The 18,755-nt window shown below is 42.9% G+C and overlaps 1 protein-coding gene across 1 annotated transcript in view; it reads left to right on the top strand.

The window, feature by feature from the left end:
• LOC309382708 (cyclic AMP-dependent transcription factor ATF-7) overlaps window positions 1-18,755 on the top strand; it is a 139,062-nt gene that overhangs the window by 107,338 nt on the left and 12,969 nt on the right. The window contains exons 5-11 of the mRNA XM_081934461.1: window positions 5,811-5,945; window positions 7,409-7,566; window positions 8,695-8,794; window positions 10,442-10,555; window positions 12,074-12,226; window positions 14,098-14,295; window positions 18,511-18,619. Coding sequence (XP_081790587.1) covers window positions 5,811-5,945; window positions 7,409-7,566; window positions 8,695-8,794; window positions 10,442-10,555; window positions 12,074-12,226; window positions 14,098-14,295; window positions 18,511-18,619 — 967 coding nt within the window. The remainder of the gene's footprint in view (window positions 1-5,810; window positions 5,946-7,408; window positions 7,567-8,694; window positions 8,795-10,441; window positions 10,556-12,073; window positions 12,227-14,097; window positions 14,296-18,510; window positions 18,620-18,755) is intronic.

Consider the following 18,755-nt stretch of genomic DNA (forward strand, 5'->3'; position numbering starts at 1 on the left):
AATACTCACAGATAATATAACTACCAAGGTGCACATAAACAGACAGAGGGGACCAGGTCAAAGTCCCTCATGCTGGAGGCCAAGAGACTGGGGCTTTGGGCCAAAAGACACCTGATCACTATAACCGCAGAGCATATAGCAGGGGTGGACAACGTCAGGGCCAACTGGCTCAGCCGGACTGAGGTGGACAATTCAGAGTGGAAGCTGCAACCAGCAATCTTTGAAGCAGTGGCGGAACACTTCGGCTGCCCAGAGGTTGACCTATTTGCCACCCCCCTAAATTCTCATCTCCCAAGGTTTTACTCCAGGTACCCAGCTCTGGGACGGAGAGGATGGATGCCCTCCAATGTCCATGGCGTCGGGGACTCCTGTATGCCTTTCCACCATTGCCACTGATCCCCAGGGTAATTCAGAAGATCTTGCGGGAGGGGGCGGAGGTGGTCCTGATTGCCCCGTATTGGCTCCGATGGCCTTGGTTTGCCGACCTCAGGTCTCTCTCAGTGGACAGGCACTGGAGGATTCCACAAGAGAGGATCTCCCTAAGGCAGGGGTCTCTGGAACACCCAGATCCTCAGTGGCTGCAGCTAACCGCCTGGCGCTTGAGCAGAGCATCCTGAGGGGAGACAATTTCTCCGCCAGGGTCATACAGACGATCCAGGCAGCCCGCAGGCCTTCCACGGAGCGTATCTACAATGCCACGTGGCGCGCCTTTTGCACATGGTGCGCCACCAGGAGCTATGACCCAGTCCAAGCCTTGGTGTCACAGGTACTGGACTTCCTCCAGGCAGGCCTGGACAGAGAGTTGTCTCCGAACACTGTTAGGAGGCAGGTCTCTGCCATCTCCTCGGCACTCCTGTGCGGTAGGTCTCAGACACTAACTCAGCACCCCATGGTCAAGCGGTTTCTCAAAGAGGCCTCCAATCTTAGGCCGCCCACGGTACACAGGTACCCTTCCTGGGACTTACACAGGGTGCTGGACGCTCTGATGGGGCCTCCCTTTGAGCCACTACAATGATCTCACTCAAATTCTTGACGCACAAGGTGGCCTTACTCCGCTAGGCTGATATTTGAACTCCAGGCTCTGTCTGCCAGGGAAGATTTGTGTATATTCCACCAGGACAGAGTAGTCCTACGACTGGACCCCTCCTTCATACCCAAGGTGTGCTCATGTTTCCACCGATCGCAAGAGTTAATATTGCCCAATTTCTGTCTGGACCCCTCTCATCCCTTGGAGAGAAAGTGGCACACCTTGGAGATGAGGAGGGCACTGAGGATCTACCTCAAACGAACCCTGCCAACCAGAAAGTCAGAGGACTTATTCGTTTCCTTCCAGCCGGGGTCCCTGGGAAACAAGGTAACCTCTACCACGATAGGCAGGTGGTTGCGGACCTGTAATTGCAACCGCGTACCAGGCACAAGGATTACAAATTCTGGGGGCCATTATGGCACATTCCACGCGGAGCGTGGCCACTTCAGCAGCCTGGGCCTAACAGGCCTCATTGACCGAGATCTGTAAGGCAACCACATGGTCTTCTCCTCACCATTCGTGAGGAACTACAAATTAGACTCCTTCGTTTCGGCGGAGGCAGCTTTCGGACGTAGGGTACTACAGGCAGTACACAGAGAAGGGGAAGCATCTCACCAGGCATAGGTTTGAGCATAGGTTGGTTTCAATTATTACCTGGTGACTAGGGCATGGTCTAAAGACCTTATCAGACTCGTTCCAATCATCGAGGACAAAGTTAACCCATCCTGGATAGTCCTCCCCCACTATGAGAAAAGGCATATCAGGTAAGTACCAACGCCCTATTTCATGAATTCATATTTTAAAATGAGAGTTTTTCTCAAAGCATTGGAAGGAGATGCTTGGCTGGAACACATATATCTATATTTTATTTTTCATATTTTTCTTATTAAATCATCTGTATCTTATTCTGCTCTTGGGAGAGGTATCCTCCTAATGCTTGCTTGCGTGAGTTTTCATTTTCCCTCCCTCTTTCTCTAATAAACCTTAAAACAGGGAACATTCAAATTGAATTATTTATTAAATAAGAATTTAAAATAGGATTAGGCCAAGCCAGAACAAGACACTAAGCAACCCTTGATCTCTTTATGTCTCGTATTATGCTTTTTAATATAAATAAACAGCCACAGGTCTCTTAATGAAATCCTTATCTTGCCTGCTAAATTGCTGCCTTGCTGTTCCCACTGAGCCATTCCTTTACGTCTGTCTGAGTTCCTTGTCTTTTAAAAATTGTGTGGCAGCCTGGCATCTTAATTTTAGCTTTTAATTTGAAGTTTTATTTTATCACCAAACACTTAATGCGTTTAGACCACCCATGGACTTTTTTTGCTGGACTTTTTAAAATAGCTACCACTGCGACTCTTAATTTGGTGAAGTTTGTCTCCACTTCCTCCTAGTTAAATGTATGACTCAGCCTTAATATTTCCAACCTTCTGCAAGAGCCTGAAGCAGTTCCAAACCTGGCTGGTTTCAGGCAGGCTGAAGGAATTACTCCTCCAAGAATAGAGCTTGCCTGGATTGTTAATTCCAGCTGGTTTCCTATTTAGAAAACTTGGCGGATTTTGCCCGCCTCATTCACGGGATACTTTAAACGCTTGGCTAAATCGAGTTCAGTTGCTGGTGGTAGTTTTACTTTGTGGATGTATGTAAATTGATAGGGGAGGGGAGGGTGTAGCTTCTTCTTCTAGGTAGCTCCAGCTAAGAGATGTTGATGATCTGTATAGTTGAAAAAGATTGGGGTATTTCCAGACGGATGGGTGACTCATCTCCTGGGTCAAGACGAGTCATATGGAGAAGCTCCATATTCATTCACTCCTCAGTGCTGAGACCTCTTTTTAAAACCCTGCTGCAAGCCCAGTCCTTGTTTTTAGACTTTATGCCAGGTGAAAAGGGTGGATGGCACCTCCATTTTTTTCTTATAGAAACCCAATAAAGTACCATATTTTTCAGACTATAAGACGCACTGGAGTATAAGGTGCACCATGATTTTGAAGAGGTAAATTTTTTAAAAAAGTTTTTCACTCTGCAGGCCTCATTTTTTGGAAAAAAAAGGGGGGGCATGCAGAGCTTTAGGAGGCTTATAGAGTGCTCCTGGGCGCTGGGAGGAGCAAAAATGCCCCATTTCTGCTCTTTTTTGGCCTCCCCAGCTCTCGGAAGCTCTTTGCAAGCCTCCCAAACTCTCTGCATGTCCATTTTTGCAAAGGGGGCGGGGTTTCGGGAGGCCAAAAATGTTCTTTTCAGTGTATAAGATGCACCTGGATTTTCACCCTTTTTTTTTTTTTGGGAAAAAGGTCCTTCTTATACTCCGAAAAATACAGTAGTTTCTTCTGAAAGATAGTAGCCAGTTCAGCTGTTTCTCTGACACCTGCTGCTTCTCACAGAAAAATTGATGCTTCCTGGTGGATGTTTTCAGCAATGATTCGACTTCTGAATGATTCCCTAATTAATTTTTTTTGCATATCCTCAGCCTAAAAATGCTGACTGGGAATTCTGGATGCTTTGGAAGCTCCACTTCTTTAAAGTGAGCAATTTAACAGCTTAAAAAAAAATTGGAGACGCTCCAGTTCTTTTAACTTTAGTTTCAAATTGCCTCATTAATTTAGTAGATGAGCAGAACTGGGGCATCATCCTTCAAGAGGGTTAAATGTGACCCTCCTATTGCTAACCCTCATATGAGATTGGATTCATACTCTACTTTTAAAATATAACATTCCTGGTTTCTCAGGAGTGACTAGAAATTAAGAAGCTTGTAATTACTTACGTATGTATTAGCCTGGTTCTTAAGGTAATTAATGTCAATAACTGACTTTGAGTTTCAGTACTTTGGACACCCGCTTGGGTGTCATCATCCACAGTGATGGCCACTTTCTTTGATTTCTACAGAAATTTTTCAGTTACAGGATTAGTGAAGCAAATGGGAAAGTTCAGTGGTAGAACATGTGTTTTGCATGCAAACCATCAAAATCTGAATGCTTGGAATCAATCAATTTTTCAGAAAGTTAAAAGGCATTATCTAGCAGCCTTAGGGAAAAGCTCCCCTTCACTAGTGGGAAAACGCTTAAACTTGTAATTTTTCTCTAAGATGACGCCCTCTTGTTATATTAGGAATGTATCTCCCAGAATTACTAGCCGGAATTATTTAGAGCCCCAATACTTCTAGAACAATGACCCCCCAACCTTTTGGGCACCAGGGACCGGTTCCATGGAGAAAGGTTTTTTCACAGACTGGAGGGGGCATGGATTTGCATCCCACGGGTGAGGCTTCGTTTGTTTGTGCAGCCTAGTTGCTGGCATGCCACGGATTAGTGCTGGTCTACAGACCGGGGGTTAGTGACCTCTGCTCTATAGGGTACCTGGTTAGAGAAGATTGAACTGGAAAATACTGGGCCTGTGTTAAACAAATGAAAAGCTAAAGGAGTAACAACCAGGAGATGTCAAAGACTGACATTCAGCATGCAATATGACAATTTGTGTAGGCGATGACCAGGCTGAGCCAGAAGGAGAGGTAAAGCATGTCATCAGTCTGGAGTCCCATCACACCCACAAGAGATCTAAATCCAGCCCTCCTTGAATTCTGTTGACTCTTATCTCCTGCCAATTTGCTTTGACCGTTAGTAGTTCAGATTCTTGTCTAGAGATGGCATGGAATAAACTTCTACTGATTTGAACAACCTTGGTTTCCTGGTTTCTTATGCCTGACAGTGTGTATTACAGCATAGAAGAGGGTTCTAAAGAAACATTTAACTGAAGATTATGCACAAGAAGTAGCCAGCATAAGACAAAAGAGGTGGCAAGTAGCAGATTGCTAAACAAAGAAGGAAAGAAAGATGGTCTAATTAATTGTTACCCTGGTTGCCCCTGTTGGTTTTCTTTGGTAGCCACTAAAAGCGATTTTCTGCCTTGAATACATTGAAAAGTAGCTTCTTTGTGCCGACTGGCCTTTTCCCCCTCCCAGCAGCTCATTATACCTTCTTTTATCACCTTGGCAAACTCCATCAAAGGCCTTGAGGAGGCATTAGGCTGCTTTTGATTGCTACAAGACTACCTAATGTGCTACTTCTCTTTCTGCTTTGCTGTGCACGGTGCCATTCCTTCCTGCTATACTACGACCTGGAGATCTACGAGCATAGCAAGCTGTTGTTCACAAAAATTGGAAAAGGCCATGCTGAGCTGTTGAAATGAAAATAGGTGTGGTGGCAAGCTGCCAGGCTCAGGCATATGGTTGGGTTTTATTACAATGGCCTGGTCATAGGTTTGTAATAACTTACATGGCTCTCTCGTTGGCTTTTGATAAATCAAGCAGTAATTCAAAAGTGACTTATATTGCGGATTCCAGCACTTCTGTGAATGAGTGGAGGGCGGGTTTTTGTGGCCTGCAGGCCCTCCAGCTTTTATTTTTATATTCGCAAAAGTTTTACAAGAAAAAAGGGGTTGCCTGTAGAGTGTCATGTACACGATCTCCAAAATGCTGCCTTCTTGGTTTAATAAGGTTTTAGCAATTTAAGGCAGACATCTAACCTGACGTTCATGCAAAGAAGAGTAGCAGGTGTCCTTGGAGACAAACTGCTGCTTGCATAATCTGCACTGCACTTTTCAGCCCAGGGACCCCACTTAAAGTCCATTCCATAGCAATTCTTTATTGCTATAAAAAGTGCCACGAGCATGGGTAGCCGTGTTTTAAGCTTTTCTAACTATATTTGTGGATGGTGCGCATGCAGAAATCTGCAAACACATCACAGTAGCTTTGGGCACCCTGTGCTAAAACATGTATTTTGTGTTTCCACAGTGTTCTGGTCCTCTAGATATGTCTCTTCCCTCTACCCCGGATGTCAAAATCAAAGAGGAAGAGCCTGTCGAAGTGGATTCTTCTCCTCCAGACAGCCCAGTAGGGAGTCCACAGTCACCACAGCCTAAGGAGAAGGTGAGCTTTCGGAAAGGTAATCCTCGAGTTATGACCACAGCTGAGCCCAAAATTTATGTTTCTAAGTGAGACTTCAAGAAAGTGAGTTTTGCCCCATTTCATGATTTTTCTTGCTGCATTTGTTAAGTGAATCGCCGGAGTTGTTACATTAATACAACTGTTGTTAAGTGAATCTGGCTTTCCCATTGAGTTTTGCTTGCCAGAAGGTCACAAAAGGGGAAATCACATGATCCCGGGACACCGCAACCGTCATAAATAAGAACCAGTTGTCAAGGATCCAAATGTATATCACATGACCATGGGGATGCTGCGACAGTCATAAGTGTGAAATATGGTCATAAGTCACTTTTTTCAGTGCCGTTGTAACTTCAAACGGTCACTAAATGAACTGCTATAAGTTGAGGACTACCTGCATTATTTTAATCCGCTTTTAATGGCTTTTGTTCATTCTGAAAAATATGCCCTCTGTATAAAAACAAAAGCAAAATTAGCTCTCTAATTATTTCTGATAATAGTATCATAGCGGCAAGAGAAGTATTAGTCAGTTGAATCCTACAAATACGGGTTGACTGCTGGACTTGTTGCCCATTTTTTGATTCTTTGTACATGCCGGGTGTAAGAACTGGCAGTTCCATGCCAGGGACTGATGCATGAAAAATGCTGAAATAATTTAAATTATCACCACCCCAGTCTCTTTCTCTATGCAGTCCTTTCTTGGCTTCATGTCTGCTGGCAACTCCACGTTCCTAGCGATGGACCTGAACCAAATCATAAAGCAGGAAAAGAGCTCAGAAGAATAGAAATGAAATTTATGGGAACGTGCTCTTGAAGTTGTTGCTACTAGAGAAAAGCACTGGGATTGGATTTGAATTTTAATGAACATCTTTTTGAATTCCAAATAGCTCTCATATTTCCTTCGGAGTTCCAATTGCCTATTATCATCTACTAATATGCCTGCAGTTCACATTCATCCATGTTTTCCATACTATTGCACTATTTTGTGAGGTACCTGATAGGGTTAACATGATATTAAATCCCACACTATTTTTTGGTGCAGAACTACTAAATGCTATAAATAAATAAATCTGTTCGACTCATTTTTTAAATCAAGCAATCCTTGTAATAATTATCCTGATCACAATGAAACAGTGCTGTAGATTCCTGGCTTGAGAAGATTTGGACCTTTTGCCTTTTGATAAAATTGGGATTTTTGAAACTACATTTAGGCAATATTTATAGGCCCTATCAGATATTTGGAATTAGCATGGTGTTATTTGGTCTGCCTTAGGAAAGAGGGGTGCTTATTTGTATTTTTTTTCATTCCACTTTTCCATCAATAATACTCAGTAATATGATATATAATGTAATTAGGTAATCAATAAGTTAATAAAGCAAAAATTAATAGCATTACACAAGGATGGTGGTGGTGGGAATCTGGCACTGATTGTCTGCATTTCTCTTAGGAGAGCGCTTCAAAACCTATTATCATTTCTACGCCTACACCAACTATTGTACGTCCTGGATCTCTGCCACTGCACTTGGGATATGACCCCCTACATCCAACTCTTCCTTCTCCAACCTCGGTCATCACCCAGGCTCCACCTTCCAACAGACAGCTCGGGTAAATAGGAACTTTGAGGGAAGAGAATGCACCCTAAATTCAGTCCTAGAATTGAGCATTTTGTCAGGTAGAATTTTCTCCTGAAGTGTTCTGGTATCAAATCTGTATGGCAGTGGAATATATAATTGCCCAAAAATAGCCACAAGAGAAGGAAACATGCCTTGGGACCGTGATGGTGAAACTATGGAATGCATGCCACAGGTGGCAGGTGAAGCCCTTTCTGTGGGCACGCGAGCCGTCGCCCAGCTTAGCTCCACCACGCATGTGCATGCACCTCCCTCTGGTAAGCACATTTTCGGGTCTCTGCTGCGCATGCGCAGTGTGGTCACATGCATGGCGGTGGGGGGGAGTGACGCATTCCCCCCCCAGCCCCATTTTTGATCCCAGGAGGCTTTAGAGACTCCTGCTAGGCCCAAAACAGGGCACAGGGGGCACATGCACGGGCGTGGGAAGCATCGGGGGGGCATCATGCATGCATGCACGGGGGGGCTGGGCACATTGCATCATGGGTGTGGGCATGCACACGTGCGATTTTGGCACACGAGGACAAAAAGGTTAACCATCACTGCTTTGGGATATGGTTCCATCATAGTTACATTGTTTATTATTACTGCCATTCCAGGTAGATTTTGAGCTGGATTGGGAGAAGAAGCTGGCTTTAGTTACAGGTAGTCCTTGCTTAGCAACTGCCACATTTAGCAACCACTCACATTCACGATGGGGATGAAAAAGTAACTTGGCAACTGATCCTCATATTTACAACCTTTACAGGTCTGTAAAGGAAAAGAAAATGGAAGTAAGATCATAAAATCATGAAGTTTCGCTTAGCAACCACTTCGCTTAGTGGCCAGGTTGCTGAATGAGAAGTACTGTGTTAGTTTAGAACCAACTGTGGCTTTGCGATCCATGTTTACTCTGTCAATTTAGTTAGCAGTTAAAAGGTTAGATTAAGAAAATAGTTTGCTGTCCATTGGTTAGAGCACCATGGGGAATTTGGAGACGGGATGGATTCCACGAATCAAAGAGAATCACGCGCAGCCAGGATTTGCTGGAGAGAGAGTTCACTTCCCTGCCAAATGGATGGAAGTTTGTTTCATTCATTTTCTTTTTGCTTGAAATCTTTTCCAGGTCTCCTACCAGTTCTGTACCACTTGTCATGCACCTTGTGAATGGCCAGACTATGCCGGTCCTTCCTGGCCCACCCGTTCAGATGCCTTCTGTCATATCGGTAATGAAAGCTTCCAGCATGGCTGATTTTGATAAAGGAAGGGACAGTTTTTTCCCTTTGCAGAGCATATGGGGCACTTTAATTTGCAAAAATTGACATCTCCCTCTACTTCTCTGCATGAGATAAGCCTATGCTGGAGTAGAGGACATAGGGGTTGGTGAGAGCCTCTGCCTATGAGGGTAGCTGTGCCTGCCAACCAAGTCATTGGTCAGGAAGGCTCAGGCTGAATCCTTGTATGAACAGATGGCTGGCCCTGTTGGTTCTGGGGCTGGGAATGGCAGGCTTTCTGATTAGCTAGCTTTGTGCTTGAAACCATTCAAGCTTACAGAGAACATGTCGGCTTTTCCAAGCCAGGAAAAACTCCCTCCCTGGCCTCTTCGGGGCATGAAATTGTTATTTAGCTTTTATTTCTGCATATGGATTTGACAAACATGAGTACCTTCTGGTGCATCTTGTATTATTTCTGATGTTGCATGCAAATCAAGGGTCTGCTTCTTTGTGTGGTAAATTTTCACTGACTCTTAAGTATTTTGAAAGTTTCTGCCACACTGGAAATAGGTTGATTCCAATAAATTGGAAAGGCTAATTTGTGAGGACAGCAGAAGACATCTCTCTGTGTACCTAGTGGGGAGGTTTGCAAATGACTACCTTTTCTCCAGGATGTATCAATAATACTCTATGACTTCTATTTAGTTTACCCAGCATCTTCCCTCTCCAATTGCTCTGAAAGTGAACAATAACATAAAATGAGAGTGGAAATGGCAAAGAACCTTACAGAGGATAACAAATCGGTCAGAAGTTTTCCTCCTTATGATAAAAATGTAATTCTGAGTCTGCTCTAAAAATGTCAGGCATCTGCACTTTGTTTCTGACTTATTTTTGTCCCTGCCACAAAATATGATAAAAATATGTTATCTGAAAGATGACAATAGCCTTGAATATTGTTCAGTGATGTGTTCCATCCCCTCTAATTCAAGACTAACGGTTTAATCATTTTAGCCTGATTGATCTCCAAATGCCTTTGTTCTAAAACAATTCTGTGGGCCTAGTTATCTGGAGCCAGAATCTTCCTTATGATCGGCAGATTGCCAGCAATCCCCAATTTCAAGATACGAATTGTTTGAGAGCTAGCGTTATGCTGCCGTTTTTAGGCGACTGTAGAGAGGTGCACACGGATACCCTGTTTCCCTGAAAATAAGACCTCCCCGGATAATAAGCCCAATTTGGCTTTTGAGCGCATGTGCTAAAAATAAGCCCTTCCCAAAAAAATAAGCCCTCCCTGAAAATATTGCAATGCAGCAGCAGCCATGAGGTAACCACGCTCTCCACCTCCTGCACCTCAAAAATAATAAGACCTCACCGAAAATAAGGCCAAGCACTTATTTCAGGGGTCAAAAGAAAATAAGACCCTATCTTCTTTTCGGGGAAACACGGTGCCTAAAATCAAATAAGGATATTTGGGACAATCATTAAAAAAAGAGAGGGTTTGCCTGTTGTAGCCAAATGGAATGGTTCAGAGAAAGTGAAAATTTGTGGGTTTCCTTTGTGAGATTTTTGTGAGGCATTTTTTCCCCCTTTTTCGGTGTTTTCTAAGTAAAAAAAAAGAAAACCTGAGGTGCTTCTTCTTTCTCCTCCTACAATATATAGCTGGCAAGGCCGATGCCTATGGTGCCAAACATTCCTGGTATTCCTGGTCCCCCGGTTATCAGCAGTGGCTCAATTTCACCATCAGGCCTTCCAGGACACTCGGAAGCTAAAATGGTGAGTTCCTGATTCTATTTTGTTGTTCACAAGATGGCTGCTTTTAAAGAATCAAATGAGAGAGATGTACGCACCAAGATGCATTGCAGATTTCAAAAACATTTTTTTCTATCATTCTAGTCTTGAAAAGCATGGCTGGCTGGGATATTATTCTGAGAGTTGAAGTCCACACAACTTTTAAAAAGAGTCCAAGATTGAGAAAACACCACTTTAAAGAAACTTCATCTTGTGAAAATGTTTTAGGTTGTTGTATCGTTTTTCAGAAGTCAGGCTTAGTCCCCTTTGCCATCACCATTGCACAATTTACAGACTTGAAGTACTCCTAGATCCAAAACTACTAAAGCTCACGGTGTTGTTGTTGTTTTCTCTTGAGTTATATTCCCATGCCAAATACAATAAAATTGCTTTTGAAATTCTCTCTTGGGTTCAAAAGCAACTTGGTGTATGGCAGCCTTCCCCAACCTGGAGCTTTCCAGACATGCTGGAATTGCAAACCCCCCAAATTCCCATCCTTGGAGGCTGATACATGGCAGTAGAAGAGGGGGTATTCAGCCAAAACCACTGTAAAATCCTTTTTAGCATATAAAACTGATACAGAGTTCTTTGAATTCTGGCCTGGGGTTACAAAGAGTATAGCCACAAAAGTGTAGACATGTCCAAATACAGCATATTAAGAATAGATATTAACTTACATCTGAGCAAATATCACACAAATGTAAGAAAAACAGTTCCTCTACTTCTTCAGGCTAGACATCCTTTACACCAGCAGAATATTTTATTCTATGTTACAGGCATATCCTCTTGGTAGTTTTATAATCTCTCTCTTTTAACCATCTTCCATTTGACCAAATTATTTTGAGACTAACATACGCATTCCTTGGAAGGAAAATGAAGCGAAATGTAATAAAAAAACAAATGTTTTATTAGAAAAATTCCAGCTGTCTGAATATTTTATGGTGACTTATTTCTTAATTGTATGGGAAAGGAAGAATTCTTGTTTAAACATTCCATATTAATGAGAGCTTCTCCTCCAAAAAAAATGAGATTTTTCAGATTTCCTTAGCAAAAAGAATTTCCAGTCACATGTGATGTTTTTACATCCATTAATCCAGGGGTTTTTTTTTATTCTAGGAACATAAATGTGAACCTCTAGTTAACAGCATGTCAGGTTTACTGCCCCTTGTCTTCAAGAGACTGCCTCTTTTTAGCAACCTCCAAATATGTGTTTAAAAGATCAACAATAGCAATATCACTTAGACTTAATATACCATTTCATAGTGTTTTTTTCAGCCCTCTCTAAGTGGTTTACAGAGTCAGCACATTGCCCCCAACAAATCTGGGTCTTCAATTTACCGACCTCGGAAGGATGGAAGGCTGAGTCAACCTTGAGTCGGTCAGGAATGAATTCCTGGCAGTGAGCAGAGTTAGCTTGCAATACTGCGTTTCAACCACTGTGCCATCTCAACAAGGAGAAAGTCGGGCTTCTCCTAGTGTTTGTTTTGTCTCCATCCCATGCAGAGGCTAAAAGCCAGCCTGACGCAAGGAATTACTTCCTCACTGAACGGCAGCAACATGATGGTGGGATCAGCGAGCACAATGGTGACTTCCCATCCTGAACAGGGTCAGATACTTATCCAGCACCCTGATGCACCTTCTCCAGCCCAGCCACAGGTTGGTTAAGTGCCAAATTGGATTAAGTAAGGATTCAGGAAACAGATGTGAGACTACAATACATCTCGTCCTTCCTCAGCTGGCAGGCTCATCAGTCAAAGGAAAGAGCCCAAATTTAGGAAAGCTGCCGTGGAAATTTGTAAGGGCGCTTGCTAGACCATGTGATATTTGATTAAAACCCAACAGCTACTATTTGGAGCCAGAATTTTACATGAAAGAAAATTGCGCTGGTCCTTGTGAAGAAAAGGGGAATGGGGAACTTCTAAGTAGGGGCTTGAGCTAACTATGCTATTAGAGAGAGCATGATGGGTGGCATGGCATCATTTGCTATGGTATTTATTCATATTTTTAAGAACAAATATGAATTTAAGATTTTGAACCATTATAAAAACAAGAATGATCTGATAATTATGTGATGGGTGTATATCAGGGGCTAATGAACTCTCTTATACAATAATATAATCATTTCTGGAGAAGGGAAGGAAAACCATCATCAGCTTCTGGCAGTCTTTTAGTTATCTGGAAATAAATGATATTTTGTTTTGGATTTCTCTCTTCCTGTGCATCTTTCTATAGTCTTTCCCCATTTCCTTAGAGAACCAACTCTCCTTTTTGCAGTTTCTGAAAAACTACTGTAGAACAAACTTCAAATTTTGCAAATGAAAATAAGCTTGAAAATTCAGTATGTTGCTTTTCCTTGTTGCCAAATTACAGCTTTCTAGTTGCAGGATGTGCCAGGTTTAAGGCACTCAGTTTCTAATTCCCTGAGCAGGTGGGTAGACGAGGGTGAGCCTCCGTTGCTTCTGTCAGCATTGCTACCAGATGTTTATCACTGAGATACAACAGCAATGGGGACAGAGACAGAAACAGAGAAGCAGTGTTTACAAATCTTCTCTCCCTCTGTCTCTCTTCCTGTCTTAATTACTTGAGTTTAAATGGACCCCATTTGATCCTGCCAGCTTACCAAATGCCAGCCTTCCATCACAATTACCACCTGCTCTGTCAGTTAGAGCTTCCAGAAGTTTACTGTCCATATGTTGCCTGACTGACAGCGAGTATAGGGAAGTGGAAACTGTCTGTCTAATTATAGAGCCCATTTGGGGAGGCTGAGCTAAGGTGGGAACCTGCAAATTTGTTTTTGCTTTTGGCAGTTATTTCCATTTGGCTACTTAAAACTAAAAAGGATTTCAGGGACTATTACAGTGTTGCCTGCTTACCCCACAAGCATCTCATTGCAAAAAATAATATAGATGCTTCAACAGACACAAGGGAAAAGAGGAGGGTTTTTTTTAAAAAAAATAAATTGATAAAAGGGTGCAAAATCAAATTATGACCAAATATCCCAACTTGCTTGCAGATAAATGCACAGCAATAGGCATCCATGCGTCTTGCACATCTATTTTACAAAGAGACTTATTGGGAACCAGACAAATCAGAGGAAAGTGTTACTTATTGTTTGTTCATTAAAAGTGTTATTTTTTATTCTCAGAGACAATATCAGAACTGTTTACGGAAAAATATCACGCAAAATATAATAAAAGCAATCAAGAATAAAAAGGCAAACATTAAACAGTAAAGTAGCATTTGAGAGCATTAGGGCAGTACTAATAGTCCCAAAATTGCTTGGATGAGTCCTTTGGCCCATATAAGTATGTATGACTGCTGAGTTCTTAATACAAGGTGGGCCTCTTCAAATAATGGCTGAACTGCAGCTTCCCGCAGTTTTAGCGGGCATGAGTAGTGACCAGAGATGCAGGGAGGTGTAGTTTAATAACACCGGAAAGCCACAGGTTCCTCCTCTTTTTTTTTTGAACAACCTGCCCCATCTTCTGTGTGAATAGCCTGCCCATCTGTCTGTCCTTTGTCCTCAGGTTTCCCCAGCTCAACCCACACCAAGTACAGGTGGCCGACGGAGACGCACGGCAGACGAAGATCCAGACGAACGTAGGCAGCGTTTTCTGGAGCGGAACCGCGCTGCTGCCTCCCGCTGCCGCCAGAAACGCAAGCTCTGGGTGTCGTCCTTGGAAAAGAAAGCAGAAGAGCTCACCTCACAGAATATCCATCTAAGTGTAAGCAAGCTTGCCAACATGCCTACAGCATGATAAATGTACCCCTAATATTGTATCTATCCTTGCTTTATTTTCAAGACCATCCTCCTCCAGGATACTTAAGTGAGATCTATTGTTCATAAATTTGTTCCTAACCAATATAATCTGAAATTATGGGATCCGAATGTAGTGTGGAGGTGATTTTTATACTCTGAGACCTTCATTACTTAACTTGGAAGATCCTGGCATGCCTTGGCTTTCTACCATCTGGAGGAGCTTTAATTGCCGGGCGGGAGAGATTTGAGGTCTCTGTGAAAGAATGCATTCTACTAACATGCACTTTCTCAGATTATAGTTCCTTTAGTTAAATTATAGCTCCTTGTGGGAATGGGCATTTTGTGGAACAGACATTAGGGCCTCAATCATTTTTATTTCTTGTTCCTTGTCAGTGTGGACCTTTTCAGGAAATCTTACAACTCAATTCCAATCTTACTGCGGCAGATCTGTTTACTCACTCTTGGACAACGATAATTGATAGTCCTCTTCTTCTTTTTCTTTGTTCCCATCACCTATACCAGTGGTCGGCAAGCCGTGGCTCTTTACACACTTTAATATGGCTCTTCTGTGTGCCGGGCGCCCGCTCCCCTCCCTCCTCTCGGGCACTTCAAAACAAGCGCCCCTTTCCCTTTTTTCTTTTCGACCCACAATGATTAGGGAGGATCCTGAAGTCAGACGGGGACGAGAAGCGAGGAGGCAGAAAAAGAAACGGAGGCTAAGGAGCTTCCCCCCCGCCTCCTCCCAGCAAAAATCTAACCGGGGAGCCGGGCGGGCAGTAGCAAATTAGCCGATCACGCCGCGTGATCAGCTAATTTGCTACTGCCCGCCGGCTCCCTGATAAGATTTTTGCGGGGGAGGGGGAGAAGCTCCTTGGCCTCCGTCTCTTTTTCTCCCTCCTCGCTTCTTGGGGCTCCACCAATGGGGGAGCAAGGCCCGCCCAGCGCCAGGCTTTGGGCTAACACAGAGGTCTGCAAAGTTGGCTGTTTTAAGACTGGTGGACTTCAATTCTCAGAATTCTGGGAGTTGAAGTCCACCAGTCTTAAGAGCCAATTTTGCAGATCCCTGCCTGGGCTAATATGATTGATGCCCTTGGTGGACTTCAACTCTCAGAATTCTGGGAGTTGAAGTCCACCAGTCTTAAGAGCCAATTTTGCAGATCCCTGGGCTAATATGATTGATGCCCTTGGTGGACTTCAATTCTCAGAATTCTGGGAGTTGAAGTCCACAAGTCTTCAAGCTGTCAGGTTTGAAGACCCTGGGTTTTTTTTTCTAAAGGGTTAGGGGTGCAAGGGTCTTGCAACTTGACAGCTTTAAGACTTGCATGCTTCAATGCCAGAGTTCCTGAGCCAACATGACTGGAGGAGGAATTCTGGGAGTTGAAGTCCACAAGTCTTAAAGCTGTTAGGTTTGAAGACCCCTTGGGGTTTTTTTCCTAAAGGGTTAGGGATGCAAGGATCTTGTAACTTGACAGCTTTAAGACTTGCGTGCTTCAAATGCCAGAGTTTATTGAAACTAAAAACAGTGTACCATCCTATGTATTTTCGGTTTTAAAAATGTGGCTCTCAAAATAAATTTCAATCGTGGTTTTGGCAAGATTTGGCTCAGTTGAAAAAAAAGGTTGCCCACCACTGACCTATACCATGGGCCGGCAACCTTAAACACTCAAAGAGCCGCAAAGGTGCTAATCGGAAGCCCCCCGTTCAATTCTGGAGCCGACCGGAAGTCTGGTTCCCCTAACATAGAGTCTCCTCCTAGTGTGGCGTCATTTTTCCTTTTATCAATCGGTGACAGAGAACCGCAGCAGAGGGATGAAAGAACCGCACGTGGCTCCAAAGCTGCGGGTTGCTGACCCCTGACCTATACATTTAATAAATTATTATTAATATATTGTTATCGTTTCAAAATATCCTGATATGTCAAACTTTCTGTTATTCCTATGACTAAGAAAGACATTTTAACTTCTGTGTGGTCTAGAAGCATAAAGGGAACCTTTTCATGCTTTCCATCTGTCTCTTTAACATTGGAAGCTTAGCTTCTTCTCCTGTCTGCTGTGGAACCTTGGCCTGATGTGATATATTGCTGGTGCTGGATTGTGAGCCAAGCTATTTGCGCTGCTATGAATTTTCGGGCTTCCTTTTTACTACCATGTTGCTTAACCTATCCTGAAGCTTATTAGAAATTTCCTGCCTTTCAGGAAAAAGGATTGAGCCTTCTGGTTCTTGGACCTCAGCCAGCAGCGGTAGTTCTGTCTTTGTGGGGAGGAACTGAAGTTCAGTGTAATCTCCCTTTCAGTGGTAATAATAAGAATGTCAATACACTTGAGTTATTTCCATATGTGCCCTCGACATGGTGCTCCCACCTTTTTTGAGAGACTTACACAAGGAATGCAGCTAAGCAAGCCTACCATGACATAGTTACAAATATAAGCTGCTTTAACACCAGTATTATTACCTGCATTCTTTATAAGCAGCCTCTCTGTCTGCTAGAAACCAAAAATAACTCCAGCACTCCATGAAGCTAGTGTGCTAATAAAGGTAAAGGTAAATGTGGAAGATGCACTTGTTTTGCCTTTGTGATTTTTCAGCACCATTTTTTGTAAAACCATTCCAAGGTACCGTATTTTTCGGAGTATAAGACGCACCTTTTCCCCCTAAAAAGAGGCTGAAAATTTGGGTGTGTCTTATACACCGAATACAGCATTTTTTGCCTCCTGAAGCCACGCCCACTTCACCAAAATGGCCGTGCATACCCTTATGGAGGCTTTTTGAGAGCTCCTGGGGCTGGGGAGGGCAGAAATGAGTGAAAAACGGGCCGTTTTGGGCAGGTTTGCAGAGTGCAAAAACTTTTCCCCCCCCACTTTCGGAAAGCTGTTTAGTTAGTGTGGTTGATGAGAATTACAATGATCAAGTGCTGTGCCAGCAGAAACAAAGTCTTAGGTGCTGCAGGTTGTCAGCGATTTCCTTCTCCAGCACATGGATAAATACGCCTGGAAACATCTACCTACCTACCTACTCACTCTCCCTCCCTACCTATCTACTGTATTTCTCTCTCTCCCCCCCCCCCCACTCTATCTACCTATATACCTACCTACCTACTCTCTCTCTCTCCCCCCCTACCTATCTACTGTATTTCTATTTTTCTCTCTCTATCCCTCTACCTACCAACCTACCTTCTCTCTCTTTCTCTCTCTCCCTACCTATCTACTGTATTTCTATCTCTTGCTATTTCTCTCTCTCTATCCCTCTACCTACCTACCCATGTACACACACTCTGTCTCCCTACCTACCTACTGTATTTCTCTCTCTCCCCCCACATATCTACTGTATTTCTCTATCTCTCTATTTTTCTTTCTATCTCTCTACTATCTATCTACCTAACTACCTACTCTCTCTCTTCCCCTACCTATCTACTGTATTTCTCTTTCTCTATTTCTCTCTCTCTATCCCTCTACCTATCTACACTCTCTCCCTACCTACCTACCTATTGTATTTTTCTCTATATATATATTTCTCTCTCTCTCTCTATCCCTTTATCTACCTACCTACCTATTGTATTTCTCTCTCTTTCTCTCTCTCTCTCTATCTCTCTATCTACCTACCTACTTTTTTAAAAAAATTGCCCCTTCAAAACCTGGGTACGTCTGATACTCCGGTGCATCTTATACTCCGAAAAATATGGTACTTTGCAGCAGCCCTGGTTGCTTCCGCTTTATATTTCATTGGTGGAAAAGATTTGAAACTACTGCCTGAGTGTGTGTGTGTGTTTGTGTACAAGTGCGCATGTGCGTTACGTTTAGCCTGACTTATCTCGCAAGATTTTCAGAATTAAAACCTGTTTTATTTCAAGGTTTTTTAGATTAGAATCTCTTTTGTTCACTATCAGGTTTCCAAATTTGCTTTTTCAAAGATATCCCAATAGCAAAAGACACAATTTAAGCATAGGATTGAGCCATAGGATCATAGCAGTTTTAATGCTAAAAAAAGGAGGCATGACGAATGAAGCATTCCCTAAGCTACGTAATGAGTAAAAAGGTGCTGGCTGAAACCCATCGTATGTAAATTCCTTCATATTTATGCTGTATCTCTGATTGTTCTCTCACTGTTTCAAATGAACACTTAACAAGATTCAAGATCGGATGTTGAACCAATTCAATGAGATTAAATGTTTCCTTTCTCGTAGAACGAAGTTACATTATTAAGGAATGAAGTTGCGCAACTCAAACAACTATTGTTGGCTCACAAGGATTGCCCTGTCACTGCATTACAGAAGAAAACACAAGGTTATCTTGGTAAGCAGAATCAGGCAGGGCAAATGGGGTCAAATGAAGGGGTCCTTGGTGCTCTTTGAATTTTCTTGCTTTCTTGTAGCACTGATGATGATGTCACCCGAGTTTGGGTAATAAAATGTCTGCAAAAAAACAACCA

This window comes from Natrix helvetica (genome assembly GCF_964273705.1).
Source record: "Natrix helvetica genome assembly, chromosome: 1".
Taxonomy (NCBI): Eukaryota; Metazoa; Chordata; class Lepidosauria; order Squamata; family Natricidae; genus Natrix; species Natrix helvetica.